Source organism: Cheilinus undulatus, linkage group 19, assembly GCF_018320785.1.
Source record: "Cheilinus undulatus linkage group 19, ASM1832078v1, whole genome shotgun sequence".
Lineage (NCBI taxonomy): Eukaryota > Metazoa > Chordata > Actinopteri > Labriformes > Labridae > Cheilinus > Cheilinus undulatus.
The window spans coordinates 771,674-791,505 of NC_054883.1; the positions used below are offsets into that span (position 1 = coordinate 771,674).

Here is a 19,832-nt window from a genome sequence, read left to right on the forward strand (position 1 = left end):
ATTTCAGAGTTCTGACTCTGATCTCAGATTTCTGACTCTGATTTCAGAGTTTTGTACACTAAATTAGGAGTTCTGACTCTGATCTCAGATTTCCGACTCTGATTTCAGAGTTCTGACTCTGATCTCAGAGTTCTGACTCTGATTTCAGAGTTTTGACACTAAATTAGGAGTTCTGACTCTGATCTCAGATTTCCGACTCTGATTTCAGAGTTCTGACTCTGATCTCAGATTTCCGACTCTGATCTCAGATTTCCAACTCTGATCTCAGATTTCCGACTCTGATTTCAAAGTTCTGACTCTGATTTCAAAGTTCTGACTCTGATTTCAGAGTTCTGACTCTAAATTAGGAGTTCTGACTCTGATCTCAGATTTCCGACTCTGATTTCAGAGTTCTGACTCTAAATTAGGAGTTCTGACTCTGATTCTTAGAGTTCTGACTCTAAATTAGGAGTTCTGACTCTGATCTCAGATTTCTGACTCTGATCTCAGATTTCCAACTCTGATCTCAGATTTCCGACTCTGATCTCAGATTTCCGACTCTGATTTCAGAGTTCTGACTCTGATTTCAGAGTTCTGACTCTAAATTAGCAGTTCTGACTCTAAATTAGGAGTTCTGACTCTGATCTCAGATTTCTGACTCTGATCTCAGATTTCCAACTCTGATCTCAGATTTCCAACTCTGATCTCAGATTTCCGACTCTGATTTCAGAGTTCTGACTCTGATCTCAGACTTCTGACTCTAAATTGGGAGTTCTGACTCTGACCTCAGATTTCTAACTCTGACCTCAGATTTCTGACTCTGATCTCAGATTTCTGACTCTGATCTCAGATTTCTGACTCTGACCTCAGATTTCTGACTCTGATCTCAGATTTCTGACTCTGACTTCAGATTTCTGACTCTGATTTTAGAGTTCTGACTCTGATCTCAGAGTTCTGACTCTAAATTGGGAGTTCTGACTCTGACCTCAGATTTCTGACTCTGATCTCAGATTTCTGACTCTGACCTCAGATTTCTGACTCTGATCTCAGATTTCTGACTCTGACCTCAGATTTCTGACTCTGACTTCAGATTTCTGACTCTGATCTCAGATATCTGACTCTGACCTCAGATTTCTGACTCTGACCTCAGATTTCTGACTCTGATCTTAGATTTCTGACTCTGATCTCAGATTTCTGACTCTGATCTCAGATTTCTGACTCTGATCTCAGATTTCCCAATCTGATTTCAGAGTTCTGACTCTAAATTAGGAGTTCCGACTCTAAATTAGGAGTTCTGACTCTGATCTCAGATTTCTGACTCTGATCTCAGATTTCTGACTCTGATCTCAGATTTCTGACTCTGACTTCAGATTTCTGACTCTGATTTTAGAGTTCTGACTCTGATCTCAGAGTTCTGACTCTAAATTGGGAGTTCTGACTCTGACCTCAGATTTCTGACTCTGATCTCAGATTTCTGACTCTGATCTCAGATTTCTGACTCTGACCTCAGATTTCTGACTCTGATCTCAGATTTCTGACTCTGACCTCAGATTTCTGACTCTGACTTCAGATTTCTGACTCTGATCTTAGATTTCTGACTCTGATCTCAGATTTCCGACTCTGACTTCAGATTTCTGACTCTGATCTTAGATTTCTGACTCTGATCTCAGATTTCTGACTCTGACCTCAGATTTCTGACTCTGACTTCAGATTTCTGACTCTGATCTTAGATTTCTGACTCTGATCTTAGATTTCTGACTCTGATCTCAGATTTCTGACTCTGATCTCAGATTTCTGACTCTGACTTCAGATTTCTGACTCTGATCTCAGATTTCTGACTCTGATCTCAGATTTCTGACTTCAATCTCAGATATCTTCAATCTTAGTTCACGAAGATTAAAGTTTTATCTCTCTTTTATTGGTCCTAATCCTCCTCTGTACAGCACTGAATCAGAAGCCAGTTTACTCCATTTTAACACAAGTTTTCCAACAGTAGATCGCTCTGTATGAGAAAGATGAGGTGAGTAACTTGAACGCACACTGAGTTTCCTGGTCCTTTTTAGATTGTAAGAGTCAATGAAATTCCATTAAATCCACAAACCTCATCAGCTGTTGTTTATAAAGTTACTCCCAGAAGACAAACAGAGAATGATAGTTCTGACTGTAATGGCTTTCTAACAATGAATCCTTTCTTTTAGTATGAACAAAGAGTACTCACCACACTGATCTGGACTGGAGCTCCTAAAAACACAAACACAGACAAGGTTTAACTGATTTGAGGAAAGTGGAACTAAGTGTCTGATGAAACAGCACTTCTAATCAACCGTCTGACTTTTACTTTGATAGGACATTAACAGGAAATGAAGTAACTAACGTAGGGGCCTGGTTGCCGTGGTAGCAGTGATCATGGCAGTCGTTGTCTCTGTCTGGGGTGGCGCGGTTGTTGAGGATGTGGAGTGGGATGTAGCCCGGTGTCGGGCCGAACACGACCAGGCGACCCTGACCCAGAGGAGGGTCAATGCCGAGGTAACAGAAGGCACACTGCTTCAGACTGTGGGGCGAGCGAGAGAAGGGGGGAGAGAGAGAGAGAGAATAGTGACCTCAATGTTGGTGATGAATCATTAACAGATAACTTTCGTTAAAAGCAGAAACCCCAAGACCAGCTTACCGTGAGGTGCCTAAAGCCCAGTTCAGAGATTTTACAGAGGCATACTGCAAACTGAGTGTTGTGGGAAATCTCCCAGAATGCCTTGTGAATCATCAGCTAGATCTTAGAATTACAAAACAATCTAAAATCATAATTTAAAGTTGTGTCAATGCATTAGGGTCCTTTTGATTTCAAGCAAGCATTTTTTTTTTTAAATCAGTCATAGTAGAAGTGTCCCATACTCTCTGCTCACATAAATGCTGCCGATGAGGCATCGGGAACTAGAAGGGTCGTCCCAATTCATAGGAGGAGATTTCACCACTAAACTTGTAGTTGCTTCAATGGGAAAAGCTAGAAAAGGGGCAGAGCCAAAGTCTCACCGTTCTTCGGTCTGTCCCAGGCTGGCGGTGGGCGACGCCCCCGAGTCCTCCGTCAGACATCTCTGGAGAAGAGGGGACAGCACGTCCTCGTCCTCCAGTTGGGGACACGGGGAGATCAGAGGACCTGAGCATGGACTCAAGATGAGGCTTTGCTCCATGGGACTTGCCCTGCCCTGTTCTGTCTCCAAAGCAACAGGGCTGGGACTGCAGTCCACTTCCATGGGGGCGGGGCTGTGGCTCAGGCTGGGTCGGTCCTCCAGTGCAGGATCGGAGACCGGTCTAGGGCCGAGGGCAGGGCTGGAGGCGGGGCTGTGGTCTGGGGACTGTGATGGAGAGGGGTGTAGTGGACTGACACGAGGGTCCTCCCCTGGACTGGGGGCAGGTGTGGGGCTAGGGGCTGAGGGCGGGGCAGGGGAAGGACCGGATTTCTCAATCTCTGCACTGGGAGCTGGTTCTAGACCAGGGGCGTCAGGGTCAGGGTCAGGGTCTGGGTCAGGGTCAGGGTCTGGGTCTGGATCTGGACTGAGGGGGGGCTCGTTGGGTTCAGGGTTTGTATTGGATTTTCTCCTCGTTGTAGATCGACGGCGTCCTGTTGTCTTCTCCTTCTCTTCTATTTTCTCTTTCTCCTCTTTATTCTCCCTCTCCTCTGTCAACGACACAAAAACGATCAATACCCAATACATCCAGATATAAGCAATACATGACCATAATCAATACCCAATACATCCAGATATAAGCAATACATGACCATAATCAATACCCAATACATCCAGATATAAGCAATACATCCAGATATAAGCAATACATGATGACCATCAATACCCAATACATCCAGATATAAGCAGTACATCCAGATATAAGCAATACATGATGACCATCAATACCCAATACATCCAGATATAATCAATACATGACCACAATCAATACCCAATACATCCAGATATAATCAATACATGACCACAATCAATACCCAGTACATCCAGATATAATCAATACATGACCATAATCAATACCCAGTACATCCAGATATAATCAATACATGACCACAATCAATACCCAGTACATCCAGATATAATCAATACATGACCATAATCAATACCCAGTACATCCAGATATAATCAATACAGATAGATCTAGACTATGGAGTCATTCTTGTCGCAAAACTCAAGATTGCATTGTAACATTCCGACACACATCCTCTCAGCCTGTAACTCCGCCCCAGCTCCTCCCTCTTCATTTAGGCTTTAAGCAGACGTATTACTCAGATATTCAAGCTGGATTCTTTTACTCTCTTTGATTTTTAATGACGACTGAATCTGAAGATGATATTTTTGGCTGGTGGACTTTCACCGTGTGTGTGTGTGTGTGTGTGTATGTGTGGGGGTGTGTGTGAGTGATAGAATGTTGGGACTCTCTCAGTGAGATCAAAGGAGAACAGCATGGCAACAACAGGCAGAGCTAACCTGATTGGTCCATCCTCTACCTATCTCCTATTGGTTGGTTCTTAAAAACTGAACGGGTTGTGTTCAGTTTCATCTGCGCTGGCAGAGAAAGATCAGTCTCAGATTAAAGAGCAGAATCAACCTGAATGAGAGAAGAATGTTGGAGCAGGAAAGTCTGAAGATTAGAGATCCAGCAGACATTTAGAGCACAAAGGAGGTTTGAATGGAAAGACTGAAGAAAGATCTGAGCCCCAAAATCAATGAGCTATGATCTTAAAACATTAAAATGTGTTCTTGAGTTTTGTAACAATAATGACTCCATACAGACGAACAACAAAGCAAAAACTCAGCAGGTCAGAAGCATGAACAAAGACTGGCCCTCATGCTCACCTGTTTTCTGTGGGGGGTTCTTCTCCGTGGCGTCCATGCTTTCTTCATCCTCCATCTGGGCTCGACCCCGACTCCGCCCCCTGCACACAGACGCACAGTTAACAGATCTGACACAAGGAGGTTCTAGAGCGTACATCCACAACAGCGCCACGATGAAGCTGGACGTGGAAAAAAAAATGGAAATCTTGAACAAAGTTAACGGTTCGTGTGCAAAAAGATGCATGAAATCACTGATCAACAGATATCGCTCTGGTCGCCACACTTCAACCTCTTCAGTTTGATTTTGTGACCGTCTGCCATGTTTACTTCCTCGACTTCTTGAGGCACGAGATTGCGTTACACCCCTACCTCCCAGAGCTGCTGTTTTGATGTGAACTGCCTCCCACCCTCATAGATCTTTAGCTTGAGGATGCTCCAAAGGTTCTCAACAGGGTTAAAGGTCAGGGGAGGATGGGGGCCACACCATGAGTTTCTCTCCTTTTATGCCCATAGCAGCCAATGACACAGAGGGATTCTTTGCAGCATGAGATGGTTCATTGTCATGCATGAAGATCATTTTGCTACAGAGGGCACGGTTCTTCTTTTTGTACCATGGAAGAAAGTGGTCAGTCAGAAACTCTATATACTTTGCCGAGGTCATTTTCACACCTTCAGGGATCCTAAAGGGGCTCACCAGATCTATCCTCATGAATCTGGCCCAAACATGACTCCGCCCCCTCCTCGTTGACGTCACAGCCTTGTTGGGACATGGTGGCCATCCGCCAACCAGCCACTACTCCTCCATCTGGACCATCCAGGGTTGCACGGCACTCATCAGTCAACAAGACTGTTTGAAAATGAGTCTTCATGTATTTCTGGGCCCACTGCAACCGTTTCTGCTTGTGAGCATTGGTTAGGGGGGGCTGAATAGTAGGTTTATACACGACTGCAAGCCTCTGGAGGATCCTACACCTTGAGGTTGGTGGGACTCCAGAGGCACCAGCAGCTTCAAATACCTGTTTGCTGCTTTGTAATGGTATTTTAGCATCTGCTCTCTTAATCTGATGAATTAGTCTGTCAGAAACCTTCCTCATTATGCCTTTATCTGCAGGAACCCGTCTGTGCTCTGAATCAGACACTGAAGTCTCCTATGTTAACATGAAACTTGTCCTGTTAAGATGTTTTTGATTGAAATAGCTTTGATTTCAGTAAATATGACCTAATGCTGCAGATTCAAAAAATGACAATTTTCAGTTCTTTACAACCTATAAAATATTCTAAAACTCTGTTTTGCATAATAATGTGGAACAGTGCATTTTGAGGTTTTTATATTTGTAAAAATTATGGTTATCATTATGAAGTTTGTTCAAAAACATTTGAATTATGCTCTCATGGCTGATGACTTGAAAAATATTCTGTCACTTGCATTAATATTTGGGAAAATAAGTGAAAAAAGTCATTTGCATAATAATGTAGAAAGCTGTGTATAGATAAATACATCTATTTATATAGTCATAGACCAAAGTCATGGCACCCCTGGAATTTTTCTAGAAAATTCACCATTTCTCCCAGAAATTGCTGCAATTACAAAGGTTTTTGGTATACACGTTTATTTCCTGTATGTGCATTGGAACAACACACAAAAAAAACAGAAGAAAAAAGACAGAATTGATATAAATTTACACAAAACTCAAAAAATGGGCCGGACAAAATTGTTGTCACCCTCAACTTAATATTTGGTTGCACACCCTTGGAAAAAAATAACTGAAACCAGTCACTTCACCAGTCACACATAACCATCAACAAGCTTCTTACCCCTCTCAACAGTCAAGGCACCCAGTGCCAGAGGCAGCAAAACAACCCCAAAACATCCTTGAAGCTCCACCATGTTTGACTGTAGGTACTGTGTTCTTCTCTTTAGCCGTGTTTCCATCAGGGGGTCCAGTTTGATTCAGTACGGTTTGGTATGGTTTGGTACGCTAAACCCCAAAACAGTTTGCGTTTCCACAGACACCCGTGCTCTCACTTGGTGGGCGGGGCTGTTAAAGCATGCATGTTAAGTCACAGACAGTGCGAGTCAGCTGTTCCAGCTGCAGAGTTATAGAAAGGATAAGTGACAGAAATCAGTCATGAATAACCAGTAAACAGCTTTATTTCAGCTGAAAGTGCTTTTAAAAAAATAACTACATCTTAATGATGTTAACAGCTGTCAGTAAAGATCCTCAGCAGAGACAGTTTGAGTCGTAACGCTACGTTAATATGTATATATATGTAGTCTAGAACAGTTTGTACGACAAAATATGAAAGTTTAGAGCTGTACTGTGAGAATTCGCCGCATTCAAAATAAAGTTAAAGTTCAGTTGGTGTTAAAATCAAACTAGATTAAGTCAGAAATCTGGGGTGCGCTGCTCTCTTATAAAAATAGTCTGCAGCTTGAAGTTTTACGAGCCTGTTAAACAACCACAGAGCGATGTTTTCACAGTTTATCTAACGTAAGACGTAGATTAATAACTAGTTACTGATGAGAATGAACTGTTAAGGCTTCATATTCACAAAACTTCAGCATTAATTTAGTTTCTCATCCATTGCGGATGGATCGGGCTGATGTGAGCCTTCAGGTTCTGCTTTGTGTTCTTAAAATCATCCAGATAAACGTCAGGAAACTTGATTTGTGGCCAGATACCAATATCTATAGACTAGGAAACAGTTTGGATCTCTGTCAAGTCCAGATATTTCCCATTTAGACAGATATTGGTCCATTTTTCTCCCGTTTTCGCCCACTTCTCACAGCAGACTTCCATCTTTGAAGCCCGGAGGCGAGCAGCTGAGTCGCGCGCTGACGTGACGTCAGTGCAGCCCCTATTGTTGTGTGTGTAGCTCCACCTTTTTGGTACGCTTAGATAAGATTTGCACCCCTACAGAAGGGTGCCGAAAAGTGGGATGGTACGGTTCACTTTTTTGGGACCCTTTCTCTATGGAAACGAAAAAAAAGCGTGCCGTCCTGCACCGAACTGAACCGAACTGCTCGGTGGAAACGACCTATTTGTAGGCCTCATTCTGTTTTCTGTAAACAGTAGAATGACGTGCTTTTCCAAAAAGCTCTACCTTAGTCTCATCTGTCCACTAACTGTTCTCCCAGAAGGATTGAGGCTTACTCAGGTACATTTTTGCAAACTCCAGTCTGGCTTTTTTATGTCTCTTTGTCAGCAGTGGGGTTCTCCTGGGTCTCCTGCCATAGCGCTTCATCTCATTCAGATGACCACATATGGTCCCAGCTGACACTTTTGCACCCTGAGTCTGCAGGACAGCCTGAATTTGTGTGGAAGTTGACTGAGGATGTTTATCCACCATTCCAACTATCCTGCATTCATTCTTTTGTCAATTTTTCTCTTCTGTCCACGTCCAGGGAGATTAGCCACAGCTCCATGGCTATAAACTTCTTGATTATATTACACACAGTGGACAAAGGAATATCAGGATCTCTGGAGATGGTCTTTAACCTTGAGATTGTTCAGATTTTTCTACAGTTTTGCTTCTTAAGTCCTCAGACAATCCTCGGCTCTTCTTTCTCTTCTTCATGCTTGGTGTGACACACACAGGCACACAACACAAAGGCTGAGTCAACTTTTAGACATTCTAACTGGCTTCAGCTGTGATTTCTAGATTGCAGCACCTGTTACTGCCACAGGTGAGTTTAAATGAGCATCACATGCTGGAAATAAAATGATTCACCCACAGTTTTAAAAGGGGGACAATCATTTTGTCCGGCCCATTTTTTGAGTTTTGTGTAAAATTATGTCAATTTTGTCTTTTTTTGTGTTTTTTGTGTTGTGTCAACATAAAGGAACTAAACGTGGATACCAAAACATTTGTAATTTCAACAATTTCTGGGAGAAATGGTGCATTATTCTGGAAAAATTTCAGGGGTGCCAATACTGTCGTCCATGACTGTATATAAAATTCTTCTAATCAACATCCCTATGGTGGTATAAAATAAAGCATGATGAGTTTTATCGACAGTGTTAAGAGGAGAATGAACGTCTGATTGAGTTTCATGTCACTGAATTAAACCAGAGGATAAATACTGACGGGATATAGAGAAGACTCTCAGACAAAATGATCTGTTAGCTGACCAAGCTCAACAACACTTTCACCTGAACTTTGACCAGGTGTTCAGGTAAACACGATGACATCACACATGGGGCTACTCCATCCATCAGCGTGTGTGTGTGTGTGTGTGCAGGAGGAGGTAAAACCTGGAGCAGACTCTGTCCAGCACACACTTCCTCCTCCTCTCATTACCCAGCATGCATCTTAACCACTTCCTCTCCACCACGTTTCTGTCAGACAGACACAGGGGCACAAGAGAAGGCTGGAAATCTGAGCTCTGACGCCGTGCAGAGATCGCCCTAGCTGCTGAGATAACGACACAGTGGCGTTGTTCCTGAGGGCCCTCAAAGCCTCAAACTCTGCATGGCCACATCTGACCACAACCACGAGAAATACCTGGCTCCTGGACTCCGCTGCACAGTCCTATAACAACATTGGTGCTCAACTTTGATTTATACAATATGAGCAAAAGAGTGGAGAAAAAGGTCCCTGCCCCTCCACCCCATTTATTTTATAATTCAATCAGGGCCAATGTCATTTGGATTTTTTGACACAAAAATCCCTCTCTAATGTCAAAGTGAAAACAGATTTCTACTCACTAATGTCAGTGAAATAAGTGATGTCATGTTAAATAAGTGACTGATCTAATCCAACAGAGATCCAGATAGTTGGTGCTAGTAGTCTCACAGTTAGGGACTGTAGTATAAGGACACCTGTGTCTGGAAAGTCCAGTCACTGGTTCATCAGTATTCACGTCTACCATTACACTATGAAGACAAAAGAACACTCAGAGAAAAGATTATTGAAAAGTCTAAGGCTGGCCACACTACAGGATTTTAAGTCCGATTCAAGGCAAGATTTGCCTCCCCTGACGATCGTGGGGGAGTATCCCGAGAGGAGCCTCATCACAAACGACTGTTTGTCTGAATAATCCTCGTGTGTGTGGTGTCAACAGGATGGTTTTACTGCTCCAAATCGCATTGTTGCCTCCAAAATCCCAAATCGTAAATATCAAACGGATTCTAGGTCGTAGTGCTGCTGGCGGAGTACCCACAACAACCAATGAGAGCGAGCAGACGGAGTAGCGGCACAGCCAGATCATACGTACTTTCACCACTGCTCACAACCATGAACACAACTTTAACTTAATTCCTGCCAGGGTTTTATCCTGAGTCTTTCTCTTGCTTTATGATTTTTGCTTCACCTGTAACGCACGCCAGGACGGCCTGTTGTGGAGGGACAGCAAGACGGTATCAACATCCCTGTTTTTTTTGTTTTTTTCTGAAGTCACGTGATCACGGGAGGTCGTAGGTAGGTCGGCAGGTGTGTGGTCTCCAGTGATCTGACAGTCTGGCTGAGTCGTCTAGTGTGTGGGTTCAGAAGATTAAAGATGAAAAATCTTTGGAAATTGTCCTGCAGTCTGTGGTCTCTCACGGTTTTAAAATCGTTTCAGATTAAAAAATCGTCTAGTGTGTGGCCAGCCTTAGTCAGTGGATGGAGACAGAAACATCTCCAAGTCTCTGAACATCCCCCAGAGTTCAGTTAAATCCATCATGAAGAAATGAAGGAATATGTGTAAATCTGCCTAGATCAGACCGTCCTCACAAACTGAGTGGGCGTGCAAGAAGGAGACTAGTGAGAGAGGCCACCAAGACACCTATGACTACTCTGAAGGAGCTCCAAGCTTCAGCAGCTGAGATGGAGAGACTCTGCAGACAACAACTGTTGGCCGGGTTCTTCACCAGTCAGAGCTTTATGGGAGAGTGGCAAAGAGAAAGACACTGTTGAAGAAAACTCAGATTCAATCTGGACTAGAGTTCACCAGAAGGACTGTGGGAGACTCCATGGTCAAGAGGAAGAAAGTTCTTTGGTCTGATGAGACCAGAATGGAGCTTTGAGACCATCAGACAAGACGCCAAACACTGACATCACCACAAACACACCATCCCCACTGTGGAGCATGCTGGTGGCAGCATCATGCTGTGGGGATGCTTCTCAGCAGCATCATGCTGTGGGGATGCTCCTCAGCAGCATCGTGCTGTGGGGATGCTTCTCAGCAGTAGGCCCTTGAAGGCCTGTAAAGGCAGAGGGTAACATGAATGTGGAAAACTGCTTAGAGAAGATTTTTTTCCAGTCAGACATAGAGCTGAAGCATCCAGAGAAAGCTACACAGAAATGGTTTAAAGACAACAAGGAGAATGTTCTGGAGTGGCCGAGTCAAAGCGCAGGCCTCAATCCAAGAAAGAACTAGTGTCTGTAAACCTGACCCCTGACCCCTGGCGGAGCTTGCCAAATGACACTGACCATGACTGACTTACAAAATCAGTAAAAGAAAATATCCAAGGTGGTGCAAAACATGAGGGAGAAAAGCTGTTAAAGAGGCACCACTAGCCTCTTAGCTTGGGGCTAACTGGCCCCCATTCATTCTTATCAGCATACAGGGATACCACGCCAGGGTTAGAGTCACAGAAATGATATATGGACTGTTGGTAGAATGGGAGGAGTTTGGTTCATGTGTGGATAAAGCGCTAGTTTTGTGTTTATTGTGCTGAGTTGTGCTTCCTGAACAGCTCGCTACACTTACTTCTTCCTTGATTTGGGAGCCGGAGGAGGAGGCGGAGGCGGAGGGGTGGGAGGCGCAGATCGGCCACTGCTCCCATCCTTCCGAGGACGCCCGCGAGGACGCTTTTCAAGTGCGGGGCTTGTAGCAGCGGCCTTGGCTAGCTGAGCGCTGCGTCCAGCCCGGGTGACGGGAGGGGCTGGTCCTCTGTCCCGAGGCTCCTGAGACTGAGCCTCTGAAGGCATTCTGGGTAATAAGACAGAAAGAAGGCAGGTTAAGTTTGGTCCAAAGGAAGAGGAACGGAGTGAGACATCATCTTAGTATCTTGTCTTTGAATCTGATTTAATATTCTTTAACTTTGAAGGATCTCCTCCCAGAGCTGGCTGAACTGCTGAATGTTTACGGGTTCTCTAAGGTTCTAAAAGAGCTTCTACTGCGTGTTCTCCCTACACTGTGCAGCACATCTTTGCATCAAAACCAAATCTACTAGTAGAGCCTAAATGTTCAATGCTTTGACACTTTTCCACTGATGTTTTCAAGACAAAACCATTTTTGTTTTCATGATCAACAGAATCAGAAAGTACCAAAGCTTCTGAATAATCTAGAGGTGCACAGATGCATCAGTTTAACACCAATATTCACTGATATCAGCCCTTTGGACAAACATCAGCCATCAGCAAAAAACATGGGCACGGACAAACGTCAGCAGCAGATATTTATCTGTTCAGATCAGTTTAATGCTGAAATTAAACACATCGCAGCAGAGCAGAGATGTATAACTGGGCTGAAGATGGGGCGAACTCTGATCTGTTTTTGTGGTCAAACATGAGAGAAAATGCTGGTAGTGTAGGGGTCTGATATTAAAAACCATCAGCCAAACTACAACTTTAAAAATCTCTAGATAAACCACAGATCCTGGGGCCCCGATGGAGAAGTGGTAAGGTAACACCCCAAATACAGAGGCCATCGTCTTCTAAGGCGAACTGTACCATGCCTGAGCTCGTTTGACCCACCCACAATTTCTGCACAGGATGACTGCGCCGCACACCAAAGCGCCGCGGGCTTGGTCCGACTGAAGGTGAGCGACCTTGCCCACTAGAAGTGAGTCTAGAGTGCTGCGCTGATCAGCAGGAAGAGATCACGGAAGAGCTGCTAGTTCACACAGGAATAGTATGTCAACAGAGGACTATTTTACCCTTAGGGGTTAATTTATCATCCTTTCCAGTATAAGTCCATGATATTATTGCTTTCTCCATTGGGTGAGTACATTAGGAAGTTAAAAGGTTAATGTTTGCTTAAAGGATCTGTGGTTTTATGTAAAATTCTTTGGCTAAATGTCCCAAAAAGTTAACTTTTCCTCGTCAATGGCACCGTTGTAGCTCTGTGACCCACTGACCTCTCTGTGACCCTTTGCTCTCGCTGCAGGATGCGACGTAATGTTGATATAGAGATGATTTACGATCAACAGTCCGTGCATTGTGTTTTATTTTGAAAGAACTGGATATTCTACGCTTGTGACTTCCTCTTCTGGAGCATTCTGATCTTCAGGTATTGAAGAGGTTTGGCCGGCGCTGACAATACACCTGCAGCGTATCTCGAATGAAGTGGAGCTAAGTGGCGCTCCAGGCACACGTCGCTGCCGGTCCAGAGCGCCAGCTGTGGAAATGCTCTGATAGACTAGAGAGGGAGCGATGTGCTCCGCAGTAGGATTCGCCAACGGTTCATGGCGTGTTGGCTGTATGTGGAAATTGGAGGCCACACAGTCCACCTGCCAGACTAGTCTAGCCCTCTGTGGACTTCCCAGTGTGGGAACTCATGCAATAGCACAAGCAAACCTGAGGCTGATGCAACCATTCCTCTCAACAATCATTGAGACTATGGTGGCAGACGCTTCCTGTTCTGTCCAGGGCAGGGGTGGTCATTTTTACTGGGACGACAGACATTCAGAGTCAGCTTTACTGAAGTAAACTTAGGGATGATACATGCTGATGTACAGCTGGTCATGATGACATAAGTACGAGAGGTGACCATGCTCGGGTGCGGCTTGAGCAGAAGCAGACCGGCGGAGGACCACCATGCTGCAGGCCGAGTGTTATAGATCTGTGCAGAGGTGCACCGACTGTACACATTAGGGCCCATACTGATGTTTTATTAATACTTCTTAGTGTGATACACACCATATCCTCAACTCCAGTTTCTACATCCTCAGCCTGCACCATGATCCAGGTGTACAGAGCTTTGTGCGAGCTCACTGCGCAGCTCAAGACTAGGCATCACAATATCATGGGAGAACAAGTTTTTGGCCTTTTGGAGTTGATCTGTCATTACTTTGACATGATTCTGTGATGTTTTTTCTTTCTGCCACGGGTGAGTACAGCAGGAAGTTAAAAGGTTTCTGATTTCTCCAGAGGATGTGTGGTTTCAAGTTAAATTTGTGGTAAATTTTTCCTCATCTATGGCACTGTTGTACACCGTGACCCACTGACCTCCTGATGACCTTTTGCTTGTGCCACAGGATGAGGCAGGATGTTGATGTAGTGGTGATTTACTATCAGAGGCTGTGGATTGAGTTGTATTTTGAAGATGACCGGATACTTGGCACATTTTTCTGCCCGTTTGGATTGATCTGCTCTACGTGGATTGATGCATTCAGCACCAGCCGGCACTGAAACAGACCTTGTGCTGCAAAGATTGACTAGAAAAGGAGCGATTTGTTCCGCAGGGTGCTTCATGAGCAGATCCCAGTGTAGGTGGAGTATGTGGAAAGTAAGGGTTAGCTTGTCTTCACCACCCACTCAACATTAGGGCTTAAAAGCGTCACGTCTTGTTTTAAACTGGGGAAAATTCACTCACTTTGCACACGCTACTAGGGTGGCAGTGTGTTTCTGGTATGTTTAGTGACTGGGGAGGGATGATTTTGTATATTTCTGACTGGGTAGAGTATTTGTGCGCCTGTTATCACTCTAATTCATGCTTGTTAAACTCATGTCAAGTCCAGACAGAGGTGCCAGATGCCTTAATGTAAACTAATGCTGGGTTAATTCTTTTTTAAATGAACATTCAGCACTTTACCACTACAATATGGACATTTTCAATAAAAAGGCACTTCCTCTCTACTGGGTCATTTCTATGGCTGTAGACAGAATTCACACCGACCAGTCGGCTGGTTGCAGTTAAAGAAAAAACAAAATCCTTTTATCTGTTGATGAACCTAATCAGTGAGAACTCTCATTTCACCCTCCTGGTAGCATAACTAACCCAAACAAGCATTTTGCAGCATAATAAAACACGTTGCACTGAAATTACACAGAGCCGACCATCGTGGACCTGCTTATATGCCTATGATGTTCCTATGAATATTCCTATGAACTCAGTAACTGCTGGTTTGGTCTCATCACTACAAATATCTATAGGAGCCACTTGTTCCAGCCCATAAGGTCTAATTAACAAAGAGACAGCATGCAGTGGTTATTTACAGAGATGAAGTGAAACTAAATCCATAGGTCGAGGTGTAAAGGAAAACTGTTAGGGACTAGGAGACATCGCTGTTTCTCTCTGCTGCTCTCTATCCATCTTAGCAGACGCCAAAGTTAACATCTGAATTTAGGGAGTAGATCGAGAGCCTAAATAAATCATACTTTATGCCAACTGGTGAATGACACAGGCAGAGGCTTTAACAGAAGGTGGAGCTGCCTCAAAACAAAGGTCGCTGAGCTTCCTGCACGTTTGTGTAGAGTTGTTGATGTATTTCTGAGCCCTTTAGCTCTGCTTTTCAAACATTTTTGGCAAAGGTAAACCTCAAATCAAGCCAAAATTCAAACAGCCTCTTTGACACGTTACAGTCCCTCTAGTTGTTGTAGGCTGGAGTAATAATGTTTGATTGTAACTTCCCCCGGCACACCTCGACTCACCCAAAGTTAATGCTAATCTCTACAGCTCTTGTTTTTGGTAATGTACAGCAGTTTTGTTCTTTAAATTGTTTGTTATTTGTTGTTGTCCTCTGTATTGTTGGGCTGACGGATGGATGTGGTCTAAAAACGTTAGTTTTAGTGCGGACTAAGAACCAAACTGCCCTTTACAGCAATAATAAAGACAACCTAGAAGCCGTGGTTTTTCACCAAAATATCCCATTCTCTAAAGTACTATGTTTCAAAATGATCAAATCTCCATTAAATCACAGGGTATAAAAGTACTAATGACCTTCAGTCATATGTATGATCTAATCAGTGAGCCCTGTTGAAATTTGCATCAGCAACATGTTCCAGCAATTCATATCTAGTTTGTGATACAACTCCAAATAAAAGCATTCTTATTTTAAATCATTCAGGCCTGGTTGAATCTGTCAACTATTGTGTTGGTTATAATACAGATGATTTATTGCTTATGTTTGTTGAAAGCTACAGAAAAAGAGATTAAAAACAATTGTATATTATAAGCTAATGCAATACATGAAAAAAATATTTCCCAATTAGATTATTTTCCCAAATCATTTGGCCCTAAATGAGAAAACTTTCAAGAGTTTGCCTGCAATTTTTGATAAAAATCATAAACTTCCCCATTTCTGGCATCTAGGACTTATTTTGTTTCCATAGATACAAACTAGTATCAATATTATCCCATATTGATTAACAATACAAATTCTACTTAAATAAAATGATGATTCCCAAACATTTGAAAAAAAAAAAAAAATAAAAAAAAACGACTTAGTGATGCACATTTTATTTTAGCAAACTGCAATGACCGGCTGTGCAATAATAACCTTAGTGTCAGTAGTACTTTCAAGGTTTGCAGAAAGGCCTTTACATCGACAACAGTGCCACTGCTGTATAGGTATCGTTGTTTTCAGAAAAGGGAGACTTGCTCTTTAGAGCCTTGGTTCCCAACCTGGGGTCCGGGACCCCCCAGGGGGGGCGCCAAAGATCTCAAGGGGGGCGTGAGGCTTTGTCTGCTTTGAGGCTGCCAAAAATAGATGTGCAAATATTGACTAAAACCATGATAAAACAGTTAGTAAGTAGTTTATGCAAAGGTCTTTAGATAATAAAAGCATTCGTAGACCTCTTTTAGGGTTTTATCATTGAAACAATTCAAATCCTTGTTGATTTTTGGTGTCAGTGTGTCACTTTTTTCTTCACTCTTGGGTCCTGGGGGGGCTCCGCTTTTCTTAGGTGCATGTAGGGGGGGCTTCAAGGAAAAATGGTTGGGAAACACTGCTTTAGAGAATATTTTCTTATTATTTTTAAAGCTGTACTGTTAAAACTTCAGGTTGTGTGTTTTTTATGCTACTTAGTATTTGTTTGTTTGATAATGAAGCAAGCAGACTCATGATACTGTTTATGGACTGAATTATTAACACAACTGCAAAATGCAATATTGTCCAGTATAATTACAGCCCCACATTAACACCACATCCTGCTGCATTAATGTGGTTGCCGTACTTTCAGCAGATACTGGAGACAGAAAATGTCCAAATACTAAATTATGGAATAAAGTTTTTTTGCTAAGTATGTTTTGACATTTAAATGTAGAAATAAGACGAAGGCTCATTTGATAGGACTCATAATGTCTGCAGCATTGGCTGTAGCTAGAGATGCACTGATTGTAACAAACGGGGCTGATAGGCCAGCTCAGGTATGGGGCCACTTTGCCATAAACCTCAGTCCTGTTCTGCTCTGGCCTCCTGATGGCCGTCCTCCAGGCCTGCTCCACGCCCATGCCCCGTCTCTCCAGGTATCCTCCCAGCGGGGGTCTGGACCATACTGGAGCTGATACTGGAGTTTAAAATAACAGTGTAGCTTTTGCTGACGTTTCTTTCTTTGCTTCTTTTGGTGTAAGACTCCCAGTATACCAACATTTCCTCTGACCCTGAACACAGGCCAGTGTTTGTCCAACAGGTCACGAATAATAAATAATTAATCTCTTCCCTAAATCAGCCATTGGGTACGCTAAATGCCAGCTGTAAAATACCAGAACTGAGACAAACATCTGCTACTGATATCTGTTGATGCCACATTATTCGCCTGCCGCTACTGATAATTATAAAACATTTTTAAGGTGCAGTATGGTATTATCTTTTGCAATACAACTTGTGCAATGTGACTGAATAATAACGTGTGATTCCGTCTTTTTATTTCACCCTGTGCTTTAATCGGCATAGACTGCAGTAAATGCACTAGACTTTAGAGCTTTTTCCAGCTTGATCTGTAACGGAGCTCAACAGTGTGGTTCTGGAAAATGCCATACATTTTTGCCATAGCAGATTTGATTATTAGCCACATTATCTGAAATATCCAAGCCAGACTTACCACAGGCTACCTAACGTAAACCCACGGTGTATGCTCCCGTAAGATATTTGTATGATATTAACCTCTGTTTACGGAAAAACATCGTTTATTCACGATCTCTGCCAAGAATACTACAGCACCCACAATCCTCGAGTGTCACAGCAATGTCCTTGATTGGTGGAGTCTCTGGTAACCATGGAGACGTCTGCCCACAAACGATGACTGCTGGCTGGTGATGACGTCTATTCATGTCACTGAAGCAATAAACGCTCAAACTGCGTTATACGCAAACAAAAATAAAGATAAAAGGTACTGATGTGATTTTAAAGCTTGTTAAACCAAACTGAACAACAAACAAAATGAATCACAATGGATTGTGGGAAACGTAGTTCCTTCGGCTTTGTGGGGAAATGTGTACAGTCTTGTACCTCTGCCTGTTCCTCCGTTTTTGAGCGCCGTTCTTGAGCTGAATCAAACGTTTCACCGTCATGAGTGTATAGGTGGCTGGTTAGCTTGGTCTGTGCATTAAAAGTGTTTTAATAATGACTTCATGAAACGTCTATGGGGGATCTGAATGGAAAATTTGACTCCCTGAACCAGAGCCGTGGATACTGCTGAGCTCTAATCTTTTAATTTATACTCTTAGCTTTTAGAAAAGCACAGCAAATTCTGTTGTACTGTGTGCAATTACTTTATGGGCATTAAATAAATCACCCAATGTTGGGCATCCAGGTCTTTTATTTTAGTCGCCATAGAATTAAACCAATATCAATACTATTTGATTTTTAGTATCAATACAAATTCTACTTAAATAAAGAAAATCTAATAAAAAGATGACACCCAAATATTTCAAATATATAATGCTGTGTTATGAAGCATGTTGCTGTTAGCTAGTTTCACTGTAAACAGTGTTTTTACTCAGCATTAGGCCTGACAGTTACCCTTTAAAATATCTAAATCTACATACTAGTACAATCACTGTTATCTTACACCAGAACTCATGGGAGAAAACATAAAGACAGATTTTAAAACTCGCTGTATTGCCCAGCCCCAGGATGTGACTGAGTGGTTAGCATGCTAATCAAACCATCTGTCAAAGATGGTATAACATCGTTTATTAGCCTGTAACAGCTAAGTATTTCGGTAGGTTGTGCTATAAACATTTAAGCTGCATTATTAACATTTCAATCGGGGTGAATGGGCCACCCAAACGTGATGAAGTAAATGTTTTCGTCCTTTTAAATCAATCTGGAGTGTATGAGCAAAGCAGTTAGCCGTTAGCTTCCTCGCACCGCCCAGTTGACTGATCACTTCTCTGTTAGCATTAGCATGAGCTAGCAGGCTAGCTGTTAGCGCGCACTACAAACGAGTGCATCCCGGCTGCTCGCGCGCTTATTCCTCCTCCGCCAGAGACAGTCTGCTGCTGTGGTTCAGGTAAAGCACTAACCTGTCTAAAAACCGCGAAGCAACGCAGCACAGGTGTCGACAGGAAGGTGAAAAGGCTGCTTACTGATTTGATGCAATTCTCTTTTTCCTCTCCAGCTTTCCAGCCAACTTAAACCGATCCGATCAGCGCCAACAGCGAACTTCTCCGAACGATAACATCTGCGTCACACGGCGGCCATGACAGGGTTTTAACTCCAAACATTCCCGTTGGTCGTGGAAGAAGAAAAAGCTGATTTTGCTCTGAAAACTGGCGAAAAATTAAAGTTGAAGCGGTCGCTCCGTCATGGAGGCCATGTTTGGAAGCGACCGAAGCACCGCCTGTCAGCGCCAGCAGGAGAAGTAGGGCCGGGGAAACATACACTGCTGTATCGGGGTGAGGAAGATGTTTACCCGGGAGGTTTGGGTCCTCCGCACGGACAGAGCCCACTTTCTCCGGGGGTTGCCTTTATAAGTGTGAGGTTGTACGGCTATCCGTATCGGCCTGGATTTATTTGTTTGTGTTGTGTAAAAAGTGTGTCTGACCCCGCGGAGGGATTTGTTGGAGGGCTGCTCTGGTGAAGCGGCCACTGTCATCAGACCTGAAGACCCGGACTGGAGCTAGAGGATCCGGACTGCCTC

General features: G+C 43.3%; 1 protein-coding gene across 6 annotated transcripts in view; it reads right to left on the minus strand.

Annotated features, from left to right (window-relative positions):
• Positions 1-19,414, minus strand: part of LOC121527127 (histone-lysine N-methyltransferase 2C-like) — a 119,937-nt gene extending 100,523 nt beyond the window's left edge. For 5 of the 6 annotated variants that reach the window (XM_041813858.1, XM_041813859.1, XM_041813857.1 and 2 more), the window contains exons 1-6: positions 19,279-19,414; positions 11,512-11,733; positions 4,839-4,918; positions 3,007-3,652; positions 2,354-2,530; positions 2,198-2,220 (exon numbers count right to left, since the gene is read on the minus strand). In XM_041813858.1, the coding sequence (XP_041669792.1) occupies positions 2,198-2,220; positions 2,354-2,530; positions 3,007-3,652; positions 4,839-4,918; positions 11,512-11,732 (1,147 nt within the window). In that variant the 5' untranslated portion in view covers position 11,733; positions 19,279-19,414. The remainder of the gene's footprint in view (positions 1-2,197; positions 2,221-2,353; positions 2,531-3,006; positions 3,653-4,838; positions 4,919-11,511; positions 11,734-19,278) is intronic. The other variant, XM_041813861.1, reaches the window with a different exon arrangement.
• Positions 19,415-19,832: the final 418 nt, after the last annotated feature.